This window comes from Podarcis erhardii (genome assembly GCF_964252035.2).
Source record: "Podarcis erhardii genome assembly, chromosome: 18".
NCBI classification, from domain to species: domain Eukaryota; kingdom Metazoa; phylum Chordata; class Lepidosauria; order Squamata; family Lacertidae; genus Podarcis; species Podarcis erhardii.
Genome location: NC_138516.1, coordinates 10,105,980 through 10,130,975, shown reverse-complemented (window position 1 = coordinate 10,130,975; position 24,996 = coordinate 10,105,980). Strand labels below are relative to the sequence as shown.

General features: G+C 48.9%; 1 protein-coding gene across 1 annotated transcript; it reads right to left on the bottom strand.

Annotated features, from left to right (window-relative positions):
- Window positions 1-11,790: 11,790 nt before the first annotated feature.
- Window positions 11,791-23,113, bottom strand: ABHD17A (abhydrolase domain containing 17A, depalmitoylase). Its single transcript, XM_081846389.1, has 5 exons — window positions 22,800-23,113; window positions 19,498-20,058; window positions 15,278-15,472; window positions 13,547-13,726; window positions 11,791-12,331 (listed from the first exon to the last, which is right to left on the bottom strand). Exons 2-5 carry the CDS (start codon window positions 19,812-19,814, stop codon window positions 12,106-12,108), a joined length of 918 nt encoding a protein of 305 aa, XP_081702515.1. The 5' UTR covers window positions 19,815-20,058; window positions 22,800-23,113; the 3' UTR covers window positions 11,791-12,105.
- Window positions 23,114-24,996: the final 1,883 nt, after the last annotated feature.

Below are 24,996 nucleotides of genomic sequence, written 5' to 3'. Positions count from 1 at the left end.
AGGGGAGAAGCGTTGGAGGGGATGGAATAGGACATCCCTATTTTCAGGGGAGAAACGTTGGAGGGGATGGAATAGGACGTCCCTATTTTCACCGGAGAAACGTTAGAGGGGATGGAAAAGGACGTCCCTATTTTCACCGGAGAAACGTTAGAGGGGATGGAAAAGGACGTCCCTATTTTCAGGAGAGAAACGTTGGAGGGGATGGAATAGGACGTCCCTATTTTCACCGGAGAAACGTTAGAGGGGATGGAAAAGGACGTCCCTATTTTCACCGGAGAAACGTTAGAGGGGATGGAATAGGACATCCCTATTTTCAGGGGAGAAACGTTGGAGGGGATGGAATAGGACGTCCCTATTTTCACCGGAGAAACGTTAGAGGGGATGGAATAGGACGTCCCTATTTTCACCGGAGAAACGTTGGAGGGGATGGAATAGGACGTCCCTATTTTCACCGGAGAAACGTTAGAGGGGATGGAAAAGGACGCCCCTATTTTCAGGGGAGAAATGTTGGAGGGGATGGAATAGGACATCCCTATTTTCACGGGAGAAACGTTGGAGGGGATGGAATAGGACGTCCCTATTTTCAGGGGAGAAGCGTTGGAGGGGATGGAATAGGACGTCCCTGTTTTCAGGGGAGAAACGTTGGAGGGGATGGAAAAGGACGTCCCTATTTTCAGGGGAGAAGCGTTGGAGGGGATGGAATAGGACGTCCCTATTTTCACCGGAGAAACGTTAGAGGGGATGGAATAGGACGCCCCTATTTTCAGGGGAGAAATGTTGGAGGGGATGGAATAGGACATCCCTATTTTCACGGGAGAAACGTTGGAGGGGATGGAATAGGACGTCCCTATTTTCAGGGGAGAAGCGTTGGAGGGGATGGAATAGGACGTCCCTGTTTTCAGGGGAGAAACGTTGGAGGGGATGGAAAAGGACGTCCCTATTTTCAGGGGAGAAGCGTTGGAGGGGATGGAAAAGGACGTCCCTATTTTCAGGGGAGAAACGTTGGAGGGGATGGAATAGGACATCCCTATTTTCAGGGGAGAAATGTTGGAGGGGATGGAATAGGACGTCCCTATTTTCACGGGAGAAACGTTGGAGGGGATGGAAAAGGACGTCCCTATTTTCAGGGGAGAAGCGTTGGAGGGGATGGAATAGGACGTCCCTATTTTCAGGGGAGAAACGTTGGAGGGGATGGAATAGGACGTCCCTATTTTCAGGGGAGAAACGTTGGAGGGGATAGAATAGGATGTCCCTATTTTCAGGGGAGAAACGTTGGAGGGGATGGAATAGGACGTCCCTATTTTCATGGGAGAAACGTTGGAGGGGATGGAATAGGATGTCCCTATTTTCAGGGGAGAAACGTTGGAGGGGATGGAATAGGACGTCCCTATTTTCAGGGGAGAAACGTTGGAGGGGATGGAATAGGACGCCCCTGTTTTCAGGGGAGAAACGTTGGAGGGGATGGAAAAGGACGTCCCTATTTTCACCGGAGAAACGTTGGAGGGGATGGAAAAGGACGCCCCTGTTTTCACAGGAGAAACGTTGGAGGGGATGGAATAGGATGTCCCTATTTTCATCGGAGAAGTGGAGCTATTTTCCTACGAGATGTGAAGCTACAGGGAACCAGGCAAGAAGGCCTTCTCAGTAATGGCACCTACCTTGTGGAATGCCCCTCCATAAGATGTCAAACAGATATTATTATTATTATTATTATTATTATTATTATTATTATTATTATTATTACCTGCCCATCTGACTGCATTCCCCCAGCCACTCTGGGCAGCTTCCAACACATAGAAACATCATAAAAGCTTTAAAAAGCTTCCCTATGCAGGACTCCCGTCAGATGTCTTCTAAAGGCTGCATAGTTACTCACAAACAAGATAAACAACTATTTGGTTTTTAGAAGACATCTGAAGGCAGCCCTGTTCAGGCATGTTTTTAATGGTTGCTGTTTTATTGTGCTTTTTAATATATTTTTGGGGAGCCGCCCAGAGTGGCTGGGGCAACCCAGGTAGATGGGCGGGGTATAAATTATAAAATATTATTATTATTAGGCACTCCCGGGAGGGAATGCCTATTTTAAGTAGAGGTTTCCTTCTTGCCTTTTCTTTTATGCACCAGGGAATGCTAATTATTATTTAATTTATTTATTATTATAGTCATAGGCCCCCTCTCCTCTAAGGAGCTCTAAATGGCCTTTTCAGTTCCTCCCCACCATTCAGACATTTCGTCCTCACAGAATGGGTGCCACCACCGAGAAGGCCCTCTGCCTGGCTCCCTGTAACCTCACTTCTCGCAGGGAGGGAACCGCTAGAAGGCCCTCGGGAGATGGACCCAGGTGTCCGGGCTGGACGATGGGGGTGAAGACGCTCCTTCAGGGATACTGGGCCTTTGAGGCCACTTAGGGCTTTCAAGGTCAGCACCAACACTTTGAATTGTGCTCGGAAACTTAGCGGAAGCCTGTGAAGACCGATGTTATATGGGGACCGATGTTATATGGTCCCAGCGGCTACTCCCAGTCCCCAGTCCAGCAGCCGCGATCTGGATTAATTGCAGTTTTCTTCTCATACACGGCAACTGGATTCGGCATTTTATTTTCAGTCGTTTCCTGGTTGTTGCTTTTTTAAAAAAACCCTCTGTGTCTGTGTTTTATTTTTCTACTTTCATGTTTATTTTTCTTCGCCGTTTTTATTGTATTCTGTAGGTCAGAGCTTTCCAAACCGTGCGCCGCGCCGCGTTGGTTTGCCGGCTGTGGTTTGTAGGTGTGTCGCACGAATGTTGGAAAGGGGTTTGTTAGTAAAACGGGTTTGCTAGTAAAACTGAAATTTCTGCGTCGCGAAATGATTCACGTCTGAAAAGTGTGTCGCCAGCATGGAAAGTTTGGAAAGCTCTTCTGTACAGTGGTACCTCGGGTTAAGTACTTAATTCGTTCCAGAGGTCCGTTCTGAACCTGAAACTGTTCTTAACCTGAAGCACCACTTTAGCTAATGGGGCCTCCTGCTGCTGCTGCGCTGCCGGAGCCCGATTTCTGTTCTCATTCTGAAGCAAAGTTCTTAACCTGAAGCACTATTTCTGGGTTAGCGGAGTGTGTAACCTGAAGCGTATGTAACCCGAAGTACCATTGCATGTGTTTATGCCAGTAAATCTTTATTTTTATTTTTATTTTTTAAGTTTAGAGCTATTCTGCTAGGCAGCCAGTCTCATTGAACTGTATGTTTCTGAAGGCAAAATTTTGGGGTTCATGTCTCTGCTTACATTCTCTGGCCCCCCCAGCCCCCGCTCCCCAAAAGGAGTGTCCCATTTCTCCGCAGTTGCCCAGCGCCTCATAAAACAATAGTTCCACCATTTAAAAAAAACATAATGTACAGGTTAGAGATAATTATATACAAACGAGAATGCTAAAGGTACAGTTTATCTCAACGTCTTACAATTTTTAAAACCACATCCTTTCTCTGAAGAGTTCCAGAGGACTGCTACTTTTTGCTTGCGAAGAATAGAATCGTAGAATTGTCAATTCGACGAGCTGGAAGGGACCCTAAGGATCATCTAGCCCAACCCCCCGCAATTCAGGAATATGCAGCCATCCCATATGAGGATCGAACCTGCAACCTTGGCATCAACGGCGCCACGCTGTAACCAGCGAAGCTCTCCAATTTCCCTCTGCTGAGGACCTTAGAAGACAGCCTCTATATCAGCAGCGGCCATGCAATTGCCCTGAGAATTCCAGCTTACATTTTTTTCTTTTAAAGACGTCAAGCTTCTAGCCCTCAAGCTCTGTATATAAAAGGGTCGTGGCTGAGACTGTGCGAGGGAAGTCCAGCAGCTTTCGGGTGCGGATCCGGTGTCAGCTGTCAGTTACTTTTTTTTCCCCCAAAATTTTTTTTATTGGTTTTCACAATATTATAAACAAACAAACACACAAGACAAACATAAATCATAGCCTTATTGAAAATTACCGTTATTAACGTGACTTCCTCGCTTCCCCTTAGTTAAATTTCACTGCATGTCCGTTTAACGCTTTTCCAAATCCCAATTTTTATAAAATTTAACTTAGACATTAACATCCTTAAATCTTCACCTTATATAATTAAGCATATTAATTCATCACTTAACATAAACAAAATCCTAAGCCTATTAAGTATCTGCAAGCTGTTTCCGGTTATTTTAACTTAACTAAATAATCATTAAATTTATTCCATTCTTCCTGAGTCAGCTGTCAGTTACATGGAGTAGGAACAGGTGACATTCAGATGACGTTGCCGCTTTTTGAGGGTGTCTCCCCGATCTTCCTCCCCAGAGCTGGGCCCATAGCTACGTGAGCTTCCCTTTACTATCCCAGCCTCCCAAGAATCTCCCAGGCATAGGATGACAAAGGGAAAACCACAAAGCCTAGGGGTGGGGGTGCGGGAATCCTCTGGGGACAAGTCCAATCCTTCTAAAGGCCTTCGACACAATTGAGTGGAACGAGAGTTGGGGGGGGGAGAGAAAGAAGGGGACAAGGAGAGATGTAAAAGAAAGAAGGAAGAACGTGTCGAGGAGAAGCAGAAAGAAAGATGATTCAGCCTCCTGCGGAAGGAGAATAAATCAAAACAGGAATTTGTTTCACAATGGGAGGTTTTCAAAGAATATCTGAAAAATAAATATAGTAGTTTAAATTCTGTTGCAGCATTCGAGGAATTTCAGTAATAGTTGCAAGGTAGATATAAGAAATTAGATTTATTAAGAATAAGTTTAATTATGATAAAAGTGTGTATTAGCAATAAGTAATATGAATTTGAAATATGGAATAGACGGGAGGTTGGGTCTTTAGTGTTAAGACCAATAGATGTTTTATTGTTTGCTAAGAAAATTATGTGTCTATGGTTATTCTTGTGTGCAATTTGGTATTTGTGTTTTTTTCTTTTTTCTGGTTGTATCAATAAAAACTTTATTTTTTTTATAAAAAGAAAGTGGGAGGGGAAATGGGGAAGAAAAAAAATGAGGATTAGAAACTTGAATATACCTAAACCATCAGCTCCTTGAGACAGAGGCTTTCAGCACATGCTAACGTTTGCCAGCATGTCTAATTTATTTTTATTTAGTTTATTCGTTATTATTTCTTTTCTATCCCAGCCCTGATTCCTCCCCAAGGAGCCCGGGGGGGGGGGGGAGTTAAGACCTCAAAACTGTCACCACTGTGTCAATTTTTATTTTAACCCACATTTGAAACGTTTTTGGTGTGTTGTAAATGACAGAAGTACCACTGTTTGTGCACATTCCATGGCAAGACAGCACTCTTCCAGAGCTCCAGAAAGCCCCATAACCTCCGAAATGGGGAGGTAAATCTGGTTTTATCCAGTATGCATCTGAAGGCAGCCCTGTATCGGGAATTTTTAAACGTTTGGCGTTTTATTACGTTTTTATATTCTGCTGGAAGCTGCCCAGAGTGGCTGGGGAAACCCAGCCAGATGGGCACGGGGTATTTATAATTATGATTATTATTATTATTGCTATACCAACGGAGCACACATCCTTTCTCTTTGTTGAGTTCTGGATTGCAAACCTCGACAGGGTGTGGTCAGTTCCAGAAGACAACATCCAGAGTCTCACATCTCCCCCTCCGTGAGAAATTACAAAGCTATTATACATGCAAAAAATGCAAACGCTGCAGAATAAAAGAAACCATGCAAAATAAGAGACGGTTTCACATCCTTCTGGTGGTTCCCAAATCCGGCTTTCCCTAGCACAGAAATTGCATTGGCTAAGCATATAGATTAAATAAAAAATAAAATAAATCTGGCACGGAATGCAGCAAACATTTCCTTCCGTTTCTTTAACCTTTATTGGAGACTCTAAAATCTCCTTGCTTGTCGTGACCATGAAAGTTGCAAATAAAACTGTCAGTTTTATCAAAGCCGCTGCACGAATTTATGGCAGGACGGCACTTTAAATGCCATTCCCGGTTTTTGTTCGCCTGGCCTCACAAATGGAGCAGATAAAAGCGTCGCCAGGCTGTGGAACTCCCTGCCACAGGAGCCACGTATGGCCACCGATTTGGGTGGCTTTCAAAGAGGATTGGGCAAATTCATGGAGGAGGAAAAGTATGGCGTGCCTCTGAATATAAGCTGCCGTAAGAGCGCTCAGCTTTTGAGAGTAAAGCCACGCTCTTTAAAGCGTTACACTCATGAGGACTAGGAACGTGAAATAAAAAGCAGGCTCCAAGATTCCCAGGAAGCTAACTGCCACACTCATTCGATGGTCACCTCCATGGGATACAGTAAAAGCCCTTAATTTCCCCCCATGAAGGAAGGAAATAAGCAACTATCTGATTTTTAGAAGACATCTGAAGGCAGCCCTGTTTAGGGAAATTTTCAGTGTTTGATATTTTATCGCCTTTTTATTGTTGCTGTTGGTATTCTGTTGGGAGCCGCCCAGGGTGGCTGGGGGAACCCAGCCAGATGGGCGGGAGATTATTATTATTATTATTATTATTATTATTATTATTATTATTATTATTATTATTATTATTGGTTCCCAGCACCCTTAGCAAACTATACTCCAAATAATTCTGGCCGAGGGTTGTGGCGCCACGCGCTTTGAACGTACGACGTGGATGCCACCAGCTCGGGACCCACCCAGTGACCCCGTCTGTGGCAAAACACTCGCCACTGAATTATAGAACCGTCGAGCTGGGACCCTCAAAGGTCCTCTAGACCAACCCCCGCAATGCGGGAATCTCGGCTGAAGCAGCTAAGATCACCCAACCTCTGCTTAAAAAACTTCCAAGGAGGTTTCCCTCGCTCTTGGAAAGAAGATCTGCCCCACTTCCTTGATACCAAAGGGGTCTTCTCCATTCTCGGCTGCCTTACCAACACCGCTTTTGGGGGTGACTCCTTTCTGGTGGCTCCCCGTCCCGAGAAAGCTCAGTGACCTTCGCCTCGTCCTCTTCTTCTTTCCAGATGATGGGACCGATGGTCCGCCAGGCGTCAGTTTTATACTGTCGCCATTCATATGACCAGCACGTGAAAAGCCCGAGTCGGACAGGGCTTGGAAGTGGGAACCGAAAATCGACTTAAGAGGACTTAATTGCGGCGGGGCGGGGGGCTCCTTGCTGATGCTGGATCCCATGACCAAGCTAAAAGGGGTCTCATGACTGCCTTATACCAGACCTAAGTTCTCAAAGGGCCTATTCTTCTCCTCCGTGACCTTCCGCTCAGCTGGGCAACTTATCCATCAAGCGAGGGCCGTTGATCCTCTTAGAACTGGAACACAGGGACCTGAATACCAGCACCCCCTGGACGCTTTTGGACTCCCAGCTCCCAAAAGTGCTGGTCAGCATGCCCAGTGGTCAGAGATCACGGTGTGTGTGTGTGTGTGTTTTGAGGCCCACAACTTGTGGAGGGTTGCAAGTTCTCCATGACCTTGCTATATATACCAGGACACATTTGCAGGGAAACATAAATGCTCGTTTATGAAGCTATTGCACTACCAACCTTACTCTATGCTTGTGAAACGTGGACCACTTATAAACGCCATCTCCACCTCCTCGGAAGATTCCATCTATGGGGTCTCCGAAAACTTTTACACATCACTTGGGAAGACAGGCCAGTGTCCTGGAAGAAGCAAAGATCGCCAGTGTTGAAGCGATGATTCTTCAACGTCAACTTTGTTGGACTGGTCATGTTGTGCAGATGCCTGATGATCGTCTTCCAAAGCAACTCCTCTATTCCGAACTTAGAAATGGAAAGCGTAATGCTGGTGGTCAATAAAAGAGGTTCAAAGACTCTCTCAAGGCAAATTTTTAAAAATGAAGTATAAACACTGACAACTGGGAAACACTGGCCTGCAAGCGCTCCAGTTGGAGAACAGCCTTTCCCAAAGGTGTCGTGGGCTTTGAAGAGACTCGAACTCAGGACAAGAGGGAGAAACGTGCTAAGAGGAAGGCACGCTTGGCAAACCCTCACCGGGATCAACTCCCGCCCGGAAACTTATGTCCCCACTGTGGAAGGACGTGGGGATCCAGAATTGGCCTCCACAGTCACTTACGGACTCACTTTTAAGACCGTGTTTATGGAAGATAATCTTACAGGAGTTCCACCGGTTCACTGCTACGCACAAAGGCAGGCTTGGTTTTGGCTAACCCTCGAATCTATACCCTTCCAACATTTCTCCAATGAAAAAAGGGGTGCCTTATTGCATCATCAATCATCATTTTAATAATTATACCCTGCCCATCCGACTGGATTGCCCCAACCACTCTGGGCGACTTCCAACATACCGTATTTTTCGCTCTATAAGACGCACCAGACCACAAGACGCACCTTGTTATTGGAGGAGGAAAACAAGAAAAAAAAAAATATTCTGAATCTCAGAAGCCAGAACAGCAAGAGGGATCGCTGCGCAGTGAAAGCAGCGATCCCTCTTGCTGTTCTGGCTTCTGGGATAGCTGCGCAGCCTGCATTCACTCCGTAAGACGCACACACATTTCCCCTTACTTTTTAGGAGGGAAAAAGTGAGTCTTATGGAGCAAAAAATACGGTATATAAATTCATCAAACAAACAAACAGCTTCACTAGAAAGGACTGCCTTCAGATGTCTTCTAAAGGCTGTATAGTTACTTGACTCTCCAACCCGCAACATTTCTGCGTTGAAAAAGGGAGGGCTGATGGTTTAGGCATACAGTGGTACCTCGGGTTAAGAACTTAATTCGTTCTGGAGGTCCGTTCTTAACCTGAAACTGTTCTTAACCTGAAGCACCACTTTAGCTAATGGGGCCTCCTGTTGCCGCCACACGATTTCTGTTCTCATCCTGAAGCAAAGTTCTTAACCCGAGGTACTATTTCTGGGTTAGCAGAGTCTGTAACCTGAAGCGTCTGTAACCCGAGGTACCACTGTATTCAATTATGGCGAAATTATCCACCGCCCTGTTTTTTAAAATGAGCTTCCCCAAAGGGACAGAAAGATGGCACCCCTGGGGTTTCCTACCATGTGAAAGCTATTTTTATATTTTTATGTTGGAAGCTTTTAGAAGGCACCTTCCTGTTTAGGGAAGTTTTTTAATATCGGATGTTTTATTGTCTTTTTAATATTCTGTTGGGAGCTGCTCAGAGCGGCTGGGGCAAACCAATCACACGGGCAGAGTAAAAAGGTAAAGGTAGAGGGACCCCTGACCGTTAGGTCCAGTCGTGGCTGACTCTGGGGTTGCGGCGCTCATCTCGCTTTACTGGCCAAGGGAGCCGGCGTACAGCTTCCGGGTCATGTGGCCAGCAGGACTAAGCCGCTTCTGGCGAACCAGAGCAGCGCACGGAAACGCCGTTTACCTTCCCACCGGAACGGTACCTATTTATCTACTTGCACTTTGACGTGCTTTCAAACTGCTAGGTTGGCAGGAGCAGGGACCGAGCAACGGGAGCTCACCCCGATTCGAACCGCTGACCTTCTGATCGGCAAGTCCTAGGCTCTGTGGTTTAACCCACAGCACCACCCGCGTCCCATATATGGGCAGAGTACAAACAAATAATTTATTATTATTATTAGGAAAGCCAACAGCCCCCACTATTACTCAGCCCTCTCCAATTTCCTGCAAACTTCAGACACACAACAGATCCCCTCCTGCCACTCTCTCCACCAGGAGGTTGACAGCTCTTAAGAGGAGATAGAGAGACAGATACATATTTGGCACAAACAAACAGTTTTCTCTCATGGGATTAAGTCCGCCCCAGGCTGTTCCAGCCGCTTTGCTAATCGGAGGCTGCTGGGGACAACCGCGTGCCACAGAAGGGGAGGACCGGCCTGCAAAATTGGCCTCCCGCTCGGGTCAGATTTTGCAGGGGCGGTTTTGAAAATAAATCTAGGCTTCTTTTTGGGGGGGGCTGGGAAATGGCTGCCCCCCCGATCCCTCTCTTCCTTCTCCCCATCAATCATGCTTTTTAACATCTATATGAAGCCGCTGGGAGAGATCATCAGGGGGTTTGGACTGGTTGTCCATCAGTATGCGGATGATACCCAGCTCTACCTCTCTTTTAAATCAGAACCAGTGAAGGTCCTGTGTGAGTGCCTGGAGGCGGTTGGAGGACGGATGGTGGCTAACGGATTGAGGTTGAATCCTGACAAGACAGAATTACTGTTTTGGGGGGACAGGAGGCAGGCAGGTATGGAGGATTCCCTGGTCCTGAATGGGGTAACTGTGCCCCTGAAGGACCAGGTGCGCAGCCTGGGGGTCATTTTGGACTCACAGCTGTCCATGGAGGTGCAGGTCAGTTCTGTGTCCAGGGCAGCTGTCTACCAGCTCCATCTGGTACCCAGGATGAGACCCTCCCTGCCCGCTGTCTGTCTGGCCAGAGTGGTGCATGCTCTGGTTATCTCTCGCTTGGACTACTGCAACGTGCTCTACGTGGGGCTGCCTTTGAAGGTGACGCGGAAACTGCAACTAATCCAGAATGTGGCAGCCAGACTGGGGACTGGGAGCGGCTGCCGAGACCACATAACACTGGTCCTGAAAGACCTACACTGGCTCCCAGGACGTTTCCGAGCACAATTCAAAGTGTCGGTGCTGACCCTGAAAGCCCTAAACGGCCTCAGCCCAGTATACCTGAAGGAGCGTTTCCATCCCCATCGTTCTGCCCGGACACTGAGGTCCAGCTCTGAGGGCCTTCTGGCGACTCCCTCCCTGCGAGAAGCAAGGTTACAGGGAACCTGGCAGAGGGCCTTCTCGGTGGTGGCGCCCTCCCATCAGATCTCAAGGAAATAAACAACTATCTGGCTTTTGGAAGACATCTGAAGGCAGCTTCAGAAGTTTTTAATGGTTGATGTTTTAATATGTTTCTGTATATGCTGGAAGCCACACAGATTGCCTGGGGAAACCCAGCCTGATGGACAGAGTACGAAGAATAAAATTATCATTATTAACAGTGTACGGCAGAAGTTGTGCATGTAAAGACACTGTTCTTTTGCAGGTGAGTTTCTTAGCAACATCTTGCAAGCAACAGGCAAGCGACTCTCCTGGGCCCAATCCATCGCAGAAGATGTAGCAAAGCGTGTTTTGAGATGGTGCAGATCTTACAGGAGAGAGGAATGTGGAATTTTTTTTCCCGGGTACCCCAACACACCCAGTTCCAGCCGTTCCCCTGAACCCCGCAAGACACACCCAACAACATTTCTCGGGAGACAAATCTGGGTCTTCCAAACTTTTATTCCTCTTTGTTTCAAAAACGAACGGGTGGGAGGCTTCCCCCAAACTCCCTCTCCTCCCCCCCCCCCGAAAACACACACACGAAAAAGATTCCCTGCGTTACTTGGAATTAAATGAATTCTGGCTCAAACACATGGGGGTATCCGGATACGGCGGGGATATTCAAACAGTAGGATCCGGGAGTTTGTGGACGGAACAGGCAAGCTGTCTCTCTGACTCCCGCCAACGCGCTTAATCCTGGCCTGCGCAGATCAGACAGCTTGTACTCCACAACCAGGGTCTTCGCTCCGGCGTGTCCTAGCGAAAACTCCATCCGCCGCAGCGCAGGAGAATCTGTAACGGAGGTCCTCCAGCCTCTAGGTGGCGCTGTGCAACGGGCGGCGGAGGCAGAGCGGACCGCTTTGGCCGTCATGCATTTTGGCGCCCCCCCCACCCTGTATCCTTGGGGCAGAGCCAGGGTTATCCCGCCCCACCTTCCCCCTTCCCCCTTCCCCCAAGGCTTATTGCTATCTCTGGGATGCGCCGAGAGTTATGAAAAGAAGGATCCGAAAAAATGGGATGTCGTTGTGGCAGCGTAGTCTCGATGGAGGCGTCGTCGTCGACGTATTTTTTTAATAAAAAAATGGACAGCGATGTGCGGAGACGGCTAGTCTGCAGGCGCAGAGAGGGGCGGCTCGGCACGTTGCCGGGGCAGGAGGCGTCGACGTCAGAGATGGCAGCGGTGGGCGAGCGAGCGACTCCCGGTGTCGGAGGAAACGCCCCCAAGAGAGACGCGAGACTGGCGCCCCTCTGTAACGGAGGATTCCTCTCCCGCTTTGGTGGGCAGGGGACGGGCGCCCGTAACAGCGCCCTAAAGCCGCAAACCCCTCGCCATCCTCCGAACCGAGGTGCGCGCGGCCGGAGGAGAGGGCGAGAAACGAGACGGGCGGTTGTCAGTTGTTCTGGTTGGCCAGGTCGTGCGAAATGAATTTGCACAGGCGCTCCAGGTACTGGCTATACAGTTCAATGTCGTTGTGGCCGGCGCCCTCGACCCACAGCGGCTCAACGGCCTTCGGGCAGCGCTCATAGAGAGCCAAGCCGTGGGAGAAGTCAATGACCTCATCTTCCGTGCCGTGGATGAAGAGGACCGGGGAGGTGATCCGGGAGACTTTGTCGATGCTGCGGAAGAGGAAAAGAACATGAGTTATTGGCCTGCTTCGCCCTGTAACATCAACCATGGTGGGGTTTTTGTGAACCATGGTTATTTAAACCATGGAGGCGAGGGTTTTTTTGAACCATGGTTATTTAAATAACCATGGTTATTTGGTTATTTAAACCATGTTGGGTTATTTTAAACCATGGCTTTTTAAAAACAACAACCACCATAGTTTTTAAACCATATGTTTTTTTTAAACCATGCCTTTTAAAAACAACAACCACCATAGTTTTTAAACCATATGGTTTTTTTAAACCATGCCTTTTTAAACCATAGTTTTTTAAAACTGAGTTCCGGATGAAACAAGGCCCTGGTTATTACTATTTTTAAAATCTCTCTCCCCCCCCCCCACGAACCTGCCCAGGTTTTGTGATCTTCAGAGAAGGCCACTGAAACTACCGCCAGCTACACAGACAAACTTGGTGAGATTGTTGGACAGGGCCTTCTCGGTGCTGGCTGCTCCCAGACTTTTCAACTCCCTCCCTAGAGAAGCCAAACTGGCTCCCTCCTTGTCGTCCTTCCACCCAGCAGGCCTTCAGGTACTGGCTCCTTTTAAAGAGTGCTCTTTTTACTATTCCTATTTCAACACATCTGGTTTTTTGTTTTTTACGTTTTTAAAAATTCTATTAAAGTTGAATGACTTTTTAACCATTTTCAGGATGCGGGTGGCGCTGTGGGTTATACTACAAAGCCTAGGACTTGCCGATCAGAAGGTCAGCGGTTCGAATCCCCGCATGACGGAGTGAGCTCCCGTTGCTTGGTCCCTGCTCCTGCCAACCTAGCAGTTCGAAAGCACACTGGTGCAAGTAGATAAATAGGTACCGCTCCGGCGGGAAGGTAAACGGCGTTTCCGTGCGCTGCTCTGCTTCACCAGAAGCAGCTTAGTCCTGCTGGCCAGATGACCCGGAAGCTTTACACTGGCTCCCTCGGCCAATAAAGCGAGATGAGCGCCACAACCCCAGAGTCGGCCACAACTGGACCTAATGGTCAGGGGTCCCTTTACCTTTAACCATTTTCAACCTAGCGCTGTTGTTCTAATTTGATTCCTCTTGGTCTGGACTGCGAGGGTGATGTCCGGTGACGGACAGGCCCCATGCCAAAGCCCTCCTTCCACATTTGGCAGTAGAGGGAAGCCCCCAACCCCAAATGCCAGCCACAGACCCACTCAGCAGCCTTACTTGGGGAAAGCGTCAAAACAGTAGGTCTTCTTGGTTTCCGGGAAGGCGACGCGCATCCCCGAAGTGAGCGGCGAGTGCAGGATGACGGCCGCACACTCATAGCGAGAGGCCAGGTCAACCGTGGGCACCGTTCCGATGCTTTGTCCATACAAGATGATGTTCTCGGGACTGATCCCATATCTGGAAGGTAGGTAGGGAAGGGGGGGGGAGAGAGAGAGCAAAGCCAACTTCAGTTTCAACAATAATAATTATTGAACACACTCCTGAAGGGGTTCACTGTGCCCCTGAAGGACCAGGTGTGCAGCCTGGAGGTCATTTTGGACTCACGGCTGTCCATGGAGGCGCAGGTCAATTCTGTGTCCAGGGCTGCTCCATCTGGTACGCAAGATGAGACCCCCTCCCTGCCCGCAGACTGTCTGGCCAGAGTGGTGCATGCTCTGGTTATCTCCCGCTTGGACTACTGCCATGCGCTCTCCGTGGGGCTGCCTTTGAAGGTGACCAAGAAACTACAACTAATCCAGAATGTGGCAGCCAGACTGGGGACTGGGAGCGGCTGCTGAGACCATATAGCACTGGTCCTGAAAGACCTACATTGGCTCCCAGGACGTTTCCAAGCACAATTCAAAGGGTTGGTGCTGACGTTTAAATCCCTAAATGGCCCAGTATCCCTGAAGGAGCGTCTCCATCCGCATCGTTCAGCCCGGACACAGAGGTCCAGCTCTCTGGGCCTTCTGGCAGTTCCCTCCCTGCAAGAAGTGAGATAACCATGCAGAGGGCCTTCTCGGTGGTGGCACCCTCCCTGTGGAAAGCCCTCCCTTCAGATGCAAAGGAGATAAAGAACTGCACAATTTTAAGAAGACACCTTAAGGCAACCCTGCATCTGGAAGTTGTTTTTTTTAAAATACTATTTATTAAAGTTTTAAATGTTACAAAAAGAGAAAGAGATAACTCCAAGTTAAACAAAAACTTGACAACACATCACAATAAAGAAAGAAGAGAATAGATTTTTTTTTTATAAAAAACAGAAAAATAGAAACAATTAAAAAACACAACGAACCTTCCCATAACTTATCTTTCATTTACTTGTTTCCTTGACCTCCTCGCACCTCCCTTTTTTGTATTCTAGTTCGGTTAGCTATTTCAGCAAATCCTTTCCATCTTTCCCAATTTTTATCCTATAATTTATCTTAATATAATGTAACTTTACCTTTCCTCCTTTCATCCATTAACAATCTATTTTTACTTAATCCTTTATAATATTTCTGCTAAAGCCACATAACTTCATTCCAGCCTCCTTCTAACATTCCTTCCTGCATCTGGAAGTTTTTAATGTTTGGTGTTTTAACATATGCTGTAAGCCACCAGATGAACAGGGCATAATAACAGTAATATACAGAAACATGATAAAACATTGAAAGCTTCCCTAAACAGGGCTGCCTTCAGATGTCTTCCAAAAGTCAGATCGTTGTTCATTTCCTTGACATCTGATGGGAAATGCCGTTTACCTTCCCACCAGAGTGGTACCTATTTATCTACTTGCACTTTGACGTGCTTTCAAACTGCTAGGTTGGCAGGAGCAGGGACCGAGCAACGGGAGCTCACCCCAACATTGCGGGGATTTGAACCGCTGACCTTCCGATCGGCAAGCCCAAGAGGCTCAGTGGTTTAGACCACTGAAGAATGGCGAGCGAACAACTGACTTAAAGAGGGCACCTTCGCTCCCACGCTCACCGGGTGCGCAGTGCTTGCCAGGCAGCGTCGACGTCAGCGTACAGATTCTTCTCAGAGGGCTTCCCCGTGCTGACGCCGTACCCGGAGTAGTCATAGGAGAAGATGTTGCAGCTGATTCGGGTGCCCAGGCTGATGTAGAAGCTGCACATCTGGCCCAGGTCCACAGCGTTGCCGTGTGAAAACAGGACCGTGAACCTGCAAGGGAAGGAGAGATGGAAGGGAATGGCTTTCATGTGCACGGCTGGATTTCGTTTTGATGAGGCCCTCAGCTCCTGAAGGTCATGGGGCCCTTTCTATGTCCAGCTGTCCTTTGTCAACAACAAATGGTCGCTGTTTCTTTGTGTTGAATAGATGCTGTATAGGGGATGCGGGTGGCGCTGTGGGTTAAACCAGAGCCTAGGACTTGCCGATCAGAAGGTCGGCGGTTTGAATCCCCACGACGGGGTGAGCTCCCGTTGCTCGGTCCCTGCTCCTGCCAACCTAGCAGTTCGAAAGCACGTCAAAGTGCAAGTAGATAAACAGGTACCGCTCCGGCGGGAAGGTAAACAGCGTTTCTGTGCGCTGCTCTGGTTTGCCAGAAGCGGCTTAGTCCTGCTGGCCACATGACACTGGCTCCCTCGGCCAGTAAAGTGAGATGAGTGCTGCAACCCCAGAGTCGGGCACGACTGGACCTAATGGTCAGGGGTCCCTTTACCTTTGGCTAGATGCTGTATGGTCATTTATGGACCTAATCGGTATCTCAAGCCATTTGCCCATGTTGCCCTGCAACCAGTACATGCAGAATGTAGGTATATAAATGTATATTTATATATAAATATATAAAAGGTAAAGGTAAAGGGACTCCTGACCCCCTCCTGACCAACTCTGGGGTTGCGGCGCTCATCTCGCTTTATTGGCCGAGGGAGCCGGCGTACAGCTTCCGGGTCATGTGGCCAGCAGGACTAAGCCGCTTCTGGCGAACCAGAGCAGTGCACAGAAACACCGTTTACCTTCCCGCTGGAGCGGTACCTATTTATCTACTTGCACTTTGACGTGCTTTGGAACTGCTAGGTTGGCAGGAGCAGGGACCAAGCAACGGGAGCTCACCCCGTTGCGGGGATTCGAACCGCTGACCTTCTGATCGGCAAGTCCTAGGCTCTGTGGTTTAACCCACAGCGCCACCCACGTCCCACCCTATATATAGAAAGAAGCAAACCATGGATATATTAGGAAGCAGGTGGGGCCCATGACTTACATCAAAGGAGCCTACACAACACAAAACACTGTTGCTGCAGGTAGGTTTTATTTTATTTGTTTTCTATCTCATATTTTGGAAATGTACATCCTGTTTTTTCCCCTTTAAATTTTTTTGAACGTGGCCCTAAGCTATAACTTGTTTATGTAAATCCGGCATTGAGAACAGATGACAACATCCTTGGGACGCTTTCTCCCCCCAAAAGCAAGCTCAATAACTTTGGGGGGTGGGGCTAACAAAATTCCTGGTGCGGCCACAGTAGGCGAAATGGAAAGCTCCCTATAAACTCATTTCCATTGTAAAAATAGTGTTTCCTTCCGCTAAAAATCTATGTCCCGGAGTTTAAAATCAGCAGCTGTCCATCGACCATCACAGCCCGTCTTGTGCTTGTCACCATAAAACAGAGTTATTTCGCAGCAGGCCTGGCGATATTTGGGTCTTTTGTCAGCAAGGAGGTCTCTTATTTTTAACAGTTTGCAGCAAACCCGTTTGCAGCAAACCGGATGAACGGATCCTGGTATCCGTTGCAAAGAGGACAGGAAATTCCAAACCGGGGAAACGCCCTCATCCACAGCGGAAACAGCTGTGGCGCTAACATCTGTCTTGTTGCTCCTTCCTGGCCACCGCCCTCGCTTCTTCTCCCCAGTAGGCAGTCCGTGGCCGAGCCGGCAAAATCTCCGCAGAGACCCAGGTTACGGCAATCCGCCCATACGGCAACACTGCCTCCCTTCTGTGGCTCCCAACAGAATATTAAAAAAACGATCAAACATTAAAAACTCCCCTAAACAGGGCTGCCTTCAGATGTCTTCTGAAAGTCAGAAAGTTGTTTATTTCCTTGACATCTGGCGGGAGGGCGCCACCACCGAGAAGGCCCTCTGCCTGGTTCCCTGTAACCTCACTAGGTCAGGCGGAAAGGCAGTGATGGGCCCAAAGGCACCCCCAGTGAGCTTCAAGGCCAAGGGGAGATTTGAACCCAGGTCTCTCAGTTCCCAGTAAGTCACTCTAACCCCTTAACCATACTGGCTCTCTGATTTTCCCATCAGCCACTTTGGGCAGCCTCCAGTACATATAAAAACAGAATAGAACTTCAAACATTAAAAGCTACCCTAAACAGGGCTGCCTTCAGATGTCTTCTGAAAGTCAGATAGTTGTTTATTTCCTTGACATCTGATGGGAGAGCGCCACCACCGAGAAGGCCCTCTGCCTGGTTCCCTGTAACCTCACTTCTCGCAGGGAGGGAACCGCCTTACGGCCACCGAGGGAGGGGGGCAGGAAAAAATAGAGGAGGACGTAGAGGGCCTTCTCGGTGGTGGCGCCCACCCTGTGGAACGCCCTGCCATCAGATGTCAAGGCAATAAGCAACCATCTTACTTTTAGAAGACATAAGGCAGCCGTGTTTAGGGAAGTTTTTAATGTTTAATGCTGTATTGTGTTTTTAATATTCAGTTGGGAGCCGCCCAGAGTAGCTGGGGAGGCCCGGCCAGATGGGTGGGGTGTAAATAATAAAATTATTATTGTTAATTATTAAAAGAATATTTAGAAAGGTGATTTGGGAGTCAAAAATAGGTGTGATGTTAGATCATGGGTAGGCAAACTAAGGCCTGGGGGCCGGATCCGGCCCAGTCGCCTTCTCAATCCAGCTTGCGGATGGTTCAGGAATCAGCGTGTTTTGACATGAGTAGAATGTGTCCTTTTATTTAAAATGCATCTCTGGGTTATTTGTGGGGCATAGGAATTCGTTCATTTCCCCCCAAAAAATATAGTCCGGTCCCCCACAAGGTCTGAGGGACAGTGGACCGACCCCCTGCTGAAAAAGTTTGCTGACCCCTGTGTTAGATGATGTGTAGCCAATTAATGTTTAGTGAAATTAATGGTTGCCATTAATTTGATTTAAAACTGATTTTAGAACGAATTGATCTTAGAATGCTGTATTATTTTACTGTTGTTAGCCGCTCTGAGCCCAGCTTCGGCTGGGGAAGACGGGATATAAATAAAATTTTATTTATTACACTGGTACCTCGGGTTAAGTAGTTAATTCGTTCCGGAGGTCCGTTCTTAACCTGAAACTGTTCTTAACCTGAAGCACCACTTTAGCTAATGGGGCCTCCCGCTGCCGCCGCACAATTTCTGTTCTCATCCTGAAGCAAAGTTCTTAACCCGAGGTACTATTTCTGGGTTAGCGGCGTCTGTAACCTGAAGCGTATGAAACCCGAGGTACCACTGTATTATTATTATTATTATTATTATTATTATTAGTTGTTGTTGTCATTGCGGTATTGTTTTCGACTGCCTGTGTTGTTTGTTTCACCATGAAGATAATAAGAACAGCAGAAAGACGGAAAGGTGGCAAACAAATTACTGTATTTTTTGTTCTATAAGACTCACTTTTCCCCTCCTAAAAAGTAAGGGGAAATGTGTGTGCGTCTTGCAGAGCAAATGCAGGCTGCGCAGCTATCCCAGAAGCCAGAACAGCAAGAGGGATTGCGGCTTTCACTGCGCAGCGATCCCTCTTGCTGTTCTGGCTTCTGAGATTAAGAATATTTTTTTTCTTGTTTTCCTCCTCCAAAAACTAGGTGCGTCTTATGGTCTGGTGCGTCTTATAGAGTGAAAAATACAGTACAGTGGTGCCCCACAAGATGAACGCCTCGCAAGACGGAAAACCCGCTAGACGAAAGGGTTTTCCGTTTTGGAGGCGCTTCGCAAAACGAATTTCCCTATGGGCTTGCTTCGCAAGACAAAAATGTCTTGCGAGTTCCTGCGGGGGTTTTTCCCTTTCCCCCCCCTTTTCCTAAGCCCTAAGCCACATATCAGCTGATCGCTAAAAGCCACTAAACCGCTAATAGCGCTAATCCGCTAAGCTGTCAGTGGGCTTGCTTCGCAAGACGAAAAAACCGCTAGACGAAGAGCCTCACGGAACGGATTAATTTCGTCTTGCGAGGCACCACTGTAAAAGCGAAACAATAAACGCAGCCCAAAACCGTCTCACCTGGCGCCAGGTACGCAACGGACGTACATGCACCCCACACGATTTCCCCGGCTGCTCTTGGTCAGGAACACCTCGATGGTGTCCAGTTCCCGCTGGGCGTACTGGAAATCGGCTCGGTCCCCCAGGTGCAGTTTCCAGCGGGTCATGGCTCCTCCTCGGGGGGAGGCGCTTCCAGGGCCCCCCGCAACGGGATCTGGTTCGGGGACGATGGTGTACGTCGGCTCGGGGGGCAGGAAGGCCAGTTTGGCGGCGATGCGCCCGGGGCAGGGCGGGCAACAGAAAAGGCAGCAGAGTTCGCTGACCGTCAGGCCGTTCATGGTGACCGGCGGGGCAGGAATACAGGTTTTTTTGGGGGGGGGGGACACCCGCAGAAGTCCCAGGCTGGAGGAAAGAAGCGAAGCTAAGGGCGCTTAGGGAAATGTTTTAGCTTCCCACCGGACGGAGGAAGCCTTTATGACATGCCCACTCCGAAGAACTATGAGAGGGTTCTCCCGCATTCCGGCGTACAACGGCTGCGTTCTGAAGTCTCCCGGCTGAGTGTCCGTTTCCCTCTGCAGAGTCCTAAAAATAAAAACAGAGAGTAGATTAAATTTAATGATTATCTAGTTAAATTTGTTAGGGACGCGGGTGACGCTGTGGGTTAAACCACAGAGCCTAGGACTTACTGATCAGAAGGTCGGCGGTTCGAATCCCCGCAATGACGGGGTGAACTCCTGTTGCTCGGTCCCTGCTCCTGCCAACCTAGCAATTCGAAAGCACACCAGCGCAAGTAGATAAATAGGTACCGCTCCGGTGGGAAGGTAAACGGCGTTTCCGTGCGCTGCTCTGGTTCACCAGAAGCGGCTTAGTCCTGCTGGCCACATGACCCGGAAGCTGTACACCGGCTCCCTCGGCCAGAAAAGCAAGATGAGCGCCGCAACCCCGGAGTCGGCCACGACTGGACGTAACGGTCAGGGGTCACTTTACCTTTACTAGTTAAATTTGTTAAATTAAATTAACTGAAAACAGCTTGCAGATACTTAATTGGCTAAGGATTTTATTTATGTTAAGTGATGAGTTAATAGGTTTAATTCCATAAGGTGAAGATTTAAGGATGTTAATGTTTAAGTTAAATTTCATAAGAATTGGGATTTGGGAAACCGTTAAAAGGACATGCAATGAAATTCAACCAAGGGGAAGCGAGGAAGTCCCTTAACAAAGTTAACAAGTGTAATTTTCAATAAGGGTATGGTTTATGTTTGTTTGTTTTGTGTGTTTGTTTATTTATAATATTGTGAAAACCAATACAAAAAGAGAGAGAGAGAGAGAGAAAGAAAAAAAGGGAGAACGGAAGGAAAGGAGCGTTATAAACAACCACAGGGACTCCATCGTTTTAACGGGGTATGGATTCCCCCCTGCATTGCAAAGGGTTGGACTGGACCAGGGGTCAGCAGACTTTTTTAGCAGGGGGGCGGTCTACTGTCCCGCAGACCTTGTGGGGGGCCGGACTATATTTTTTTGGGAAAAAATAAACGAATTTAAAAACGAATTCCTATGCCCCACAAAGAACCCAGAGATGCATTTGAAATAAAAGCACACATTCTACCTGTGTAAAAACACCAGGCAGGCGCCACAAATAACCCAGAGATGCATTTTAAATAAAAAGGGTTTTCGATTCATTTGTTTCTGTGACTGTGGAACCCAGTCAAACTACTGATGCGTTGATTGTGTCACTGCGGAAATGGATAAAAGCCCCCCACCCAAACAATGACTATCATCAGTGCAGGTAAAGGGGGGGGGAAATAATAATTTTAATTTTTATCATCTACAATACTGTCTTATTTATTTTATAGTACAGTACAATGTTTATTGCTTTCATTTTATGGATCAGTGGTCTCGTTAGATAGCAAAATCCATGTTCAATTGCTGTTTTAAGGGTTGTTTTTAAAAGTCTGGAATGGATTAATCCATTTTGCATGACTTTCTATGGGGAAGCGTGCCTTGGTTTTGGAACGCTTTGGTTTTGGAACAGATTAAGTTTGAGAACCTTCTTCTTCTTTAGTGATCACTCCTAGCCGAGTAAGATTGTCTTCCATAAACACGGTTTTAACAATGAGTCTGTAAGTGACGGTGGAGGCCAGTTCTGGATCCACACATCCTTCCACAGCGGGGACATTGGTTTCCGCGCAGGAAACCAAATCTTTGAGAACCAAGGTACCACTGTATATAGATATAGTCACAGACGTTTTCCGCAGTCCAGGGCAGAGGCCGCCAAGCCGACTCCCTTAACTACAAATTCCAAATATATATATATAAATATTAATAAATCATCGCTGCAGAGCCATCTGTGGATTGGACAAGGTTTTTTCTTTCTTTCCAGGATGCACAACCCTGTCGAACGGTGTGCTATGGAAAAACAATAATGACATCATCGGCTGCTGCCTGCCTTCTAAACACACACCGTTAAGTATTCAACTTGGGCAGATGTATCTCTGGGGGGGGGCCACGCAACTCAGGAGGGAGGGGGGCTGACTTCAGAGTAAACAGGTAAATGTGCAGAAACCCGGACTGCTCTACTGTGTGTGTGTGTGTGTGTGTGCGCTCTGGAAAGGGTCAAAGTTTGCAAAACAACCCCTCCAATACACACGCAAATGGAGAGAACGCAAACAGTTTCCAACTAGGTTCTCCTCCTCCTCAGAGACCTATTGAAATCAATGGGCCTTTCGGTGGGTTTACCAGTGCTGAAGCATCTGGTAGACATACCGCCTAACACCTTGGTGCTTTGCAAAAAAAGGGGGGGCGTTGAGAAAATTTAAGAAGCCGACCTCCCGGGTTCAGTCTTGAAGCCCCTGGACAGCTGCTGCCAGCCAGTTCCGGCAATACTGAGGGATAGGGGCCCACCGCACAGGGCAGCTTCCCGATTTAAATCTACCCTTACCCCGGTTCCTTGAGGACTGGTATCTTGTTCTTGCATCCAGGAAGGGCTGGTGGGGTGGAAAGGGGGAGCCCGTTCCTTGCCCGAAACCCCGGGGAGCCGCTGCCGGTCCGCGTCGGCAACAGCGCGCTCGGTGGAGCCGCCGGGCCGACTCGCGAGGAGGTCCCTAAAGGCAGCGCACCTCGGGGGAGAAGGGAGGCCGAAGGCGCACGGATAATCTCCACTCCACGGGGAGGGAGGCGCGCGCAAAGCGAAAGGCAACTCAACCCGGATCGGGCTCGCCGCCACGGACTCCCCTCCCTGCACCCTCCCGTCTCTATCCGCCGCGGGATCCTAAGGACAAGTGACGCCCCCTCCGCCCCCGCCTCCGCCTCGCCCGGATAATCACCCTCTCCGCCGCGCGTCCCTCTCCAAGTCCCGACGGGGGTCTCTCCAAAGCGCGCTTTGGCGCACGGCAGCTGGCGTCTCTTGTGCGTCTCTCTCTTTCTCTCCCTCCGTCTGGCTGGCTTCCTCCCTCCTCTCCCGGCAGCAGCTGCTCGGATCTAGCCGCCCAGCACCGGCCAGGCCCCGATCCGCCGCCTCCGGGCCCCCGCCCGGGCCCTGCAACCGGCCCCCGCCGCGCTCCGCATTACGCGCCCGGGGCCTGGAACTTGGAGACGCGGCTGGTGCTGGCTCGCTGCTCGTCTGCGCCTCCCCTTCGGCGCCTCCTGCTCCTCCTCCCGAGGAGGCGGATGTGACAGCAGCGACAGCCGCACTGGAAATGACGACGGGGCGGCAGGAGGAGTCGGAGGTGGAGCGAGGCCTCCTCCGCCCGTCACGGGAGAAAACGGTTGCCACGCTGGGAAAAGGCTTCCCGAAGCGCCGCGCCGCGCAAGGGGTGGCCCGATGCGCCTCTTCATGAGTCATTTTCTCCCAGGGAAAGGCCCAAGAGCCCCCCCAAGCGTTTCGCTTGCAGATGGGCACCCCCCGGAACGACTGTTTGCGTGACTCTCTGGAGAGCCGCTGCGACTGGGCAATGCTAGGTGGACAGTTGCCTGACTCAGTATAAATGTGCGTCTCTGTATGAGTCCCTGTTCTTTTCTTAGTTACTCCCCATTATCCTGCACAGGGGGGCGACGGTTCATCCCAGACCCTCCAAGTGTCCCTCTTTTCCAGGAACAGTCCCGGATTTACTGAAACCACCCTGGTTTCTGATTTGATCCCAGAATGTCCTGCATTTCCTATTTTCTTTTGGGAAATGTTGGAGGGTATGGAGTTATGCCACCCCCACCCTGAGCCAAGGAAAAAACTAACTCTAAAACCTTAAAAAGCAGAGACATCACCTTGCCAACAAAGGTCTGTATAGTTCAAGCTCTGGTTTTCCCAGCAGTGATGTGTGGAAGTGAGAGCTGGACCATCAAGAAAGCTGATGGCCGGAGAATGGATGCTTTTGAGTTCTGGTGCTGGAGGAGACTCTTGAGAGTCCCATGGACTGCAAGAAGATCAAACCTCTCCATTCGGAAGGAAATCAGCCCTGAGTGCTCACTGGAAGGACAGATCCTGAAGCTGAGGCTCCAAGACTTTGGCCACCTCATGCGAAGAGAAGACTCCCTGGAAAAGACCCTGATGTTGGGAAAGATGGAGGAGAAGGGGACGATGGAGGACGAGATGGTTGGACAGTGTTCTTGAAGCCCCTTCTGGCGAACCAGAGCAGTGCACGGAAACGCCCTTTTCCTTCCCGCCGGAGCGGTACCTATTTATCTACTTGCACTTTGACGTGCTTTCGAACGGCTAGGTTGGCAGGATCAGGGACCGAGCAACGGGAGCTCACTCTGTCGCGGGGATTCGAACCGCCGACCTTCTGATCGGCAAGTCCTAGGCTCTGTGGTTTAGACCACAGCGCCACCCATGTCCCTAACCCCCGTATAGGGAAGCCTTTTAATGTGTATTACTGTGTTTTTTTTATTTGTGGGAAGCTGCCTCTCAGAGCGGCTGATTTAGTCATTCTGAATCAGACCGGACACGGGCTAGAGCTCAACGTCGAGCCTACCAAGTGGCAATGGCGACGGCGAAGAGGGCCTTCTTCACCACCTCCATTGCATCTGCAGAAAACAGCAGCAGGAGACTTTTTCAGGTGGTTCGCAATCTATTGGAACCACCTGCACCACCGGGGCCTGGTAGGGACCCCAAGATCTCCTGCAATGCTTGTGCAAAGTTCTTTGCAGATAAAGTCGCTCAGATTCAGAAGGAGGTAGCCTCCACCGTGGGAGCAGGGCCAGGGTGGGAGTGCGCTACAGTTCTGTCTAGTCCTGTTACATGGGATCAATTCCAATCTGTTACCTCCGAGGATGTGGACAGGCTGCTTGGACACCAAACTGGGAGGGGTGGGCTAACACCCCAGAGGACAGGATCACACTTCAAAACGACCTTGACAGATTAGAGAACTGGGCCAAAACAAACAAGATGAATTTTAACAGGGAGAAATGTAAAGTATTGCACTTGGGGGGAAAAAATGAGAGGCACAAATACAAAGATGGGTGACACCTGGCTTGAGAGCAGTACATGTGAAAAGGATCTAGGAGTCTTGGTTAACCACAAGCCATGTT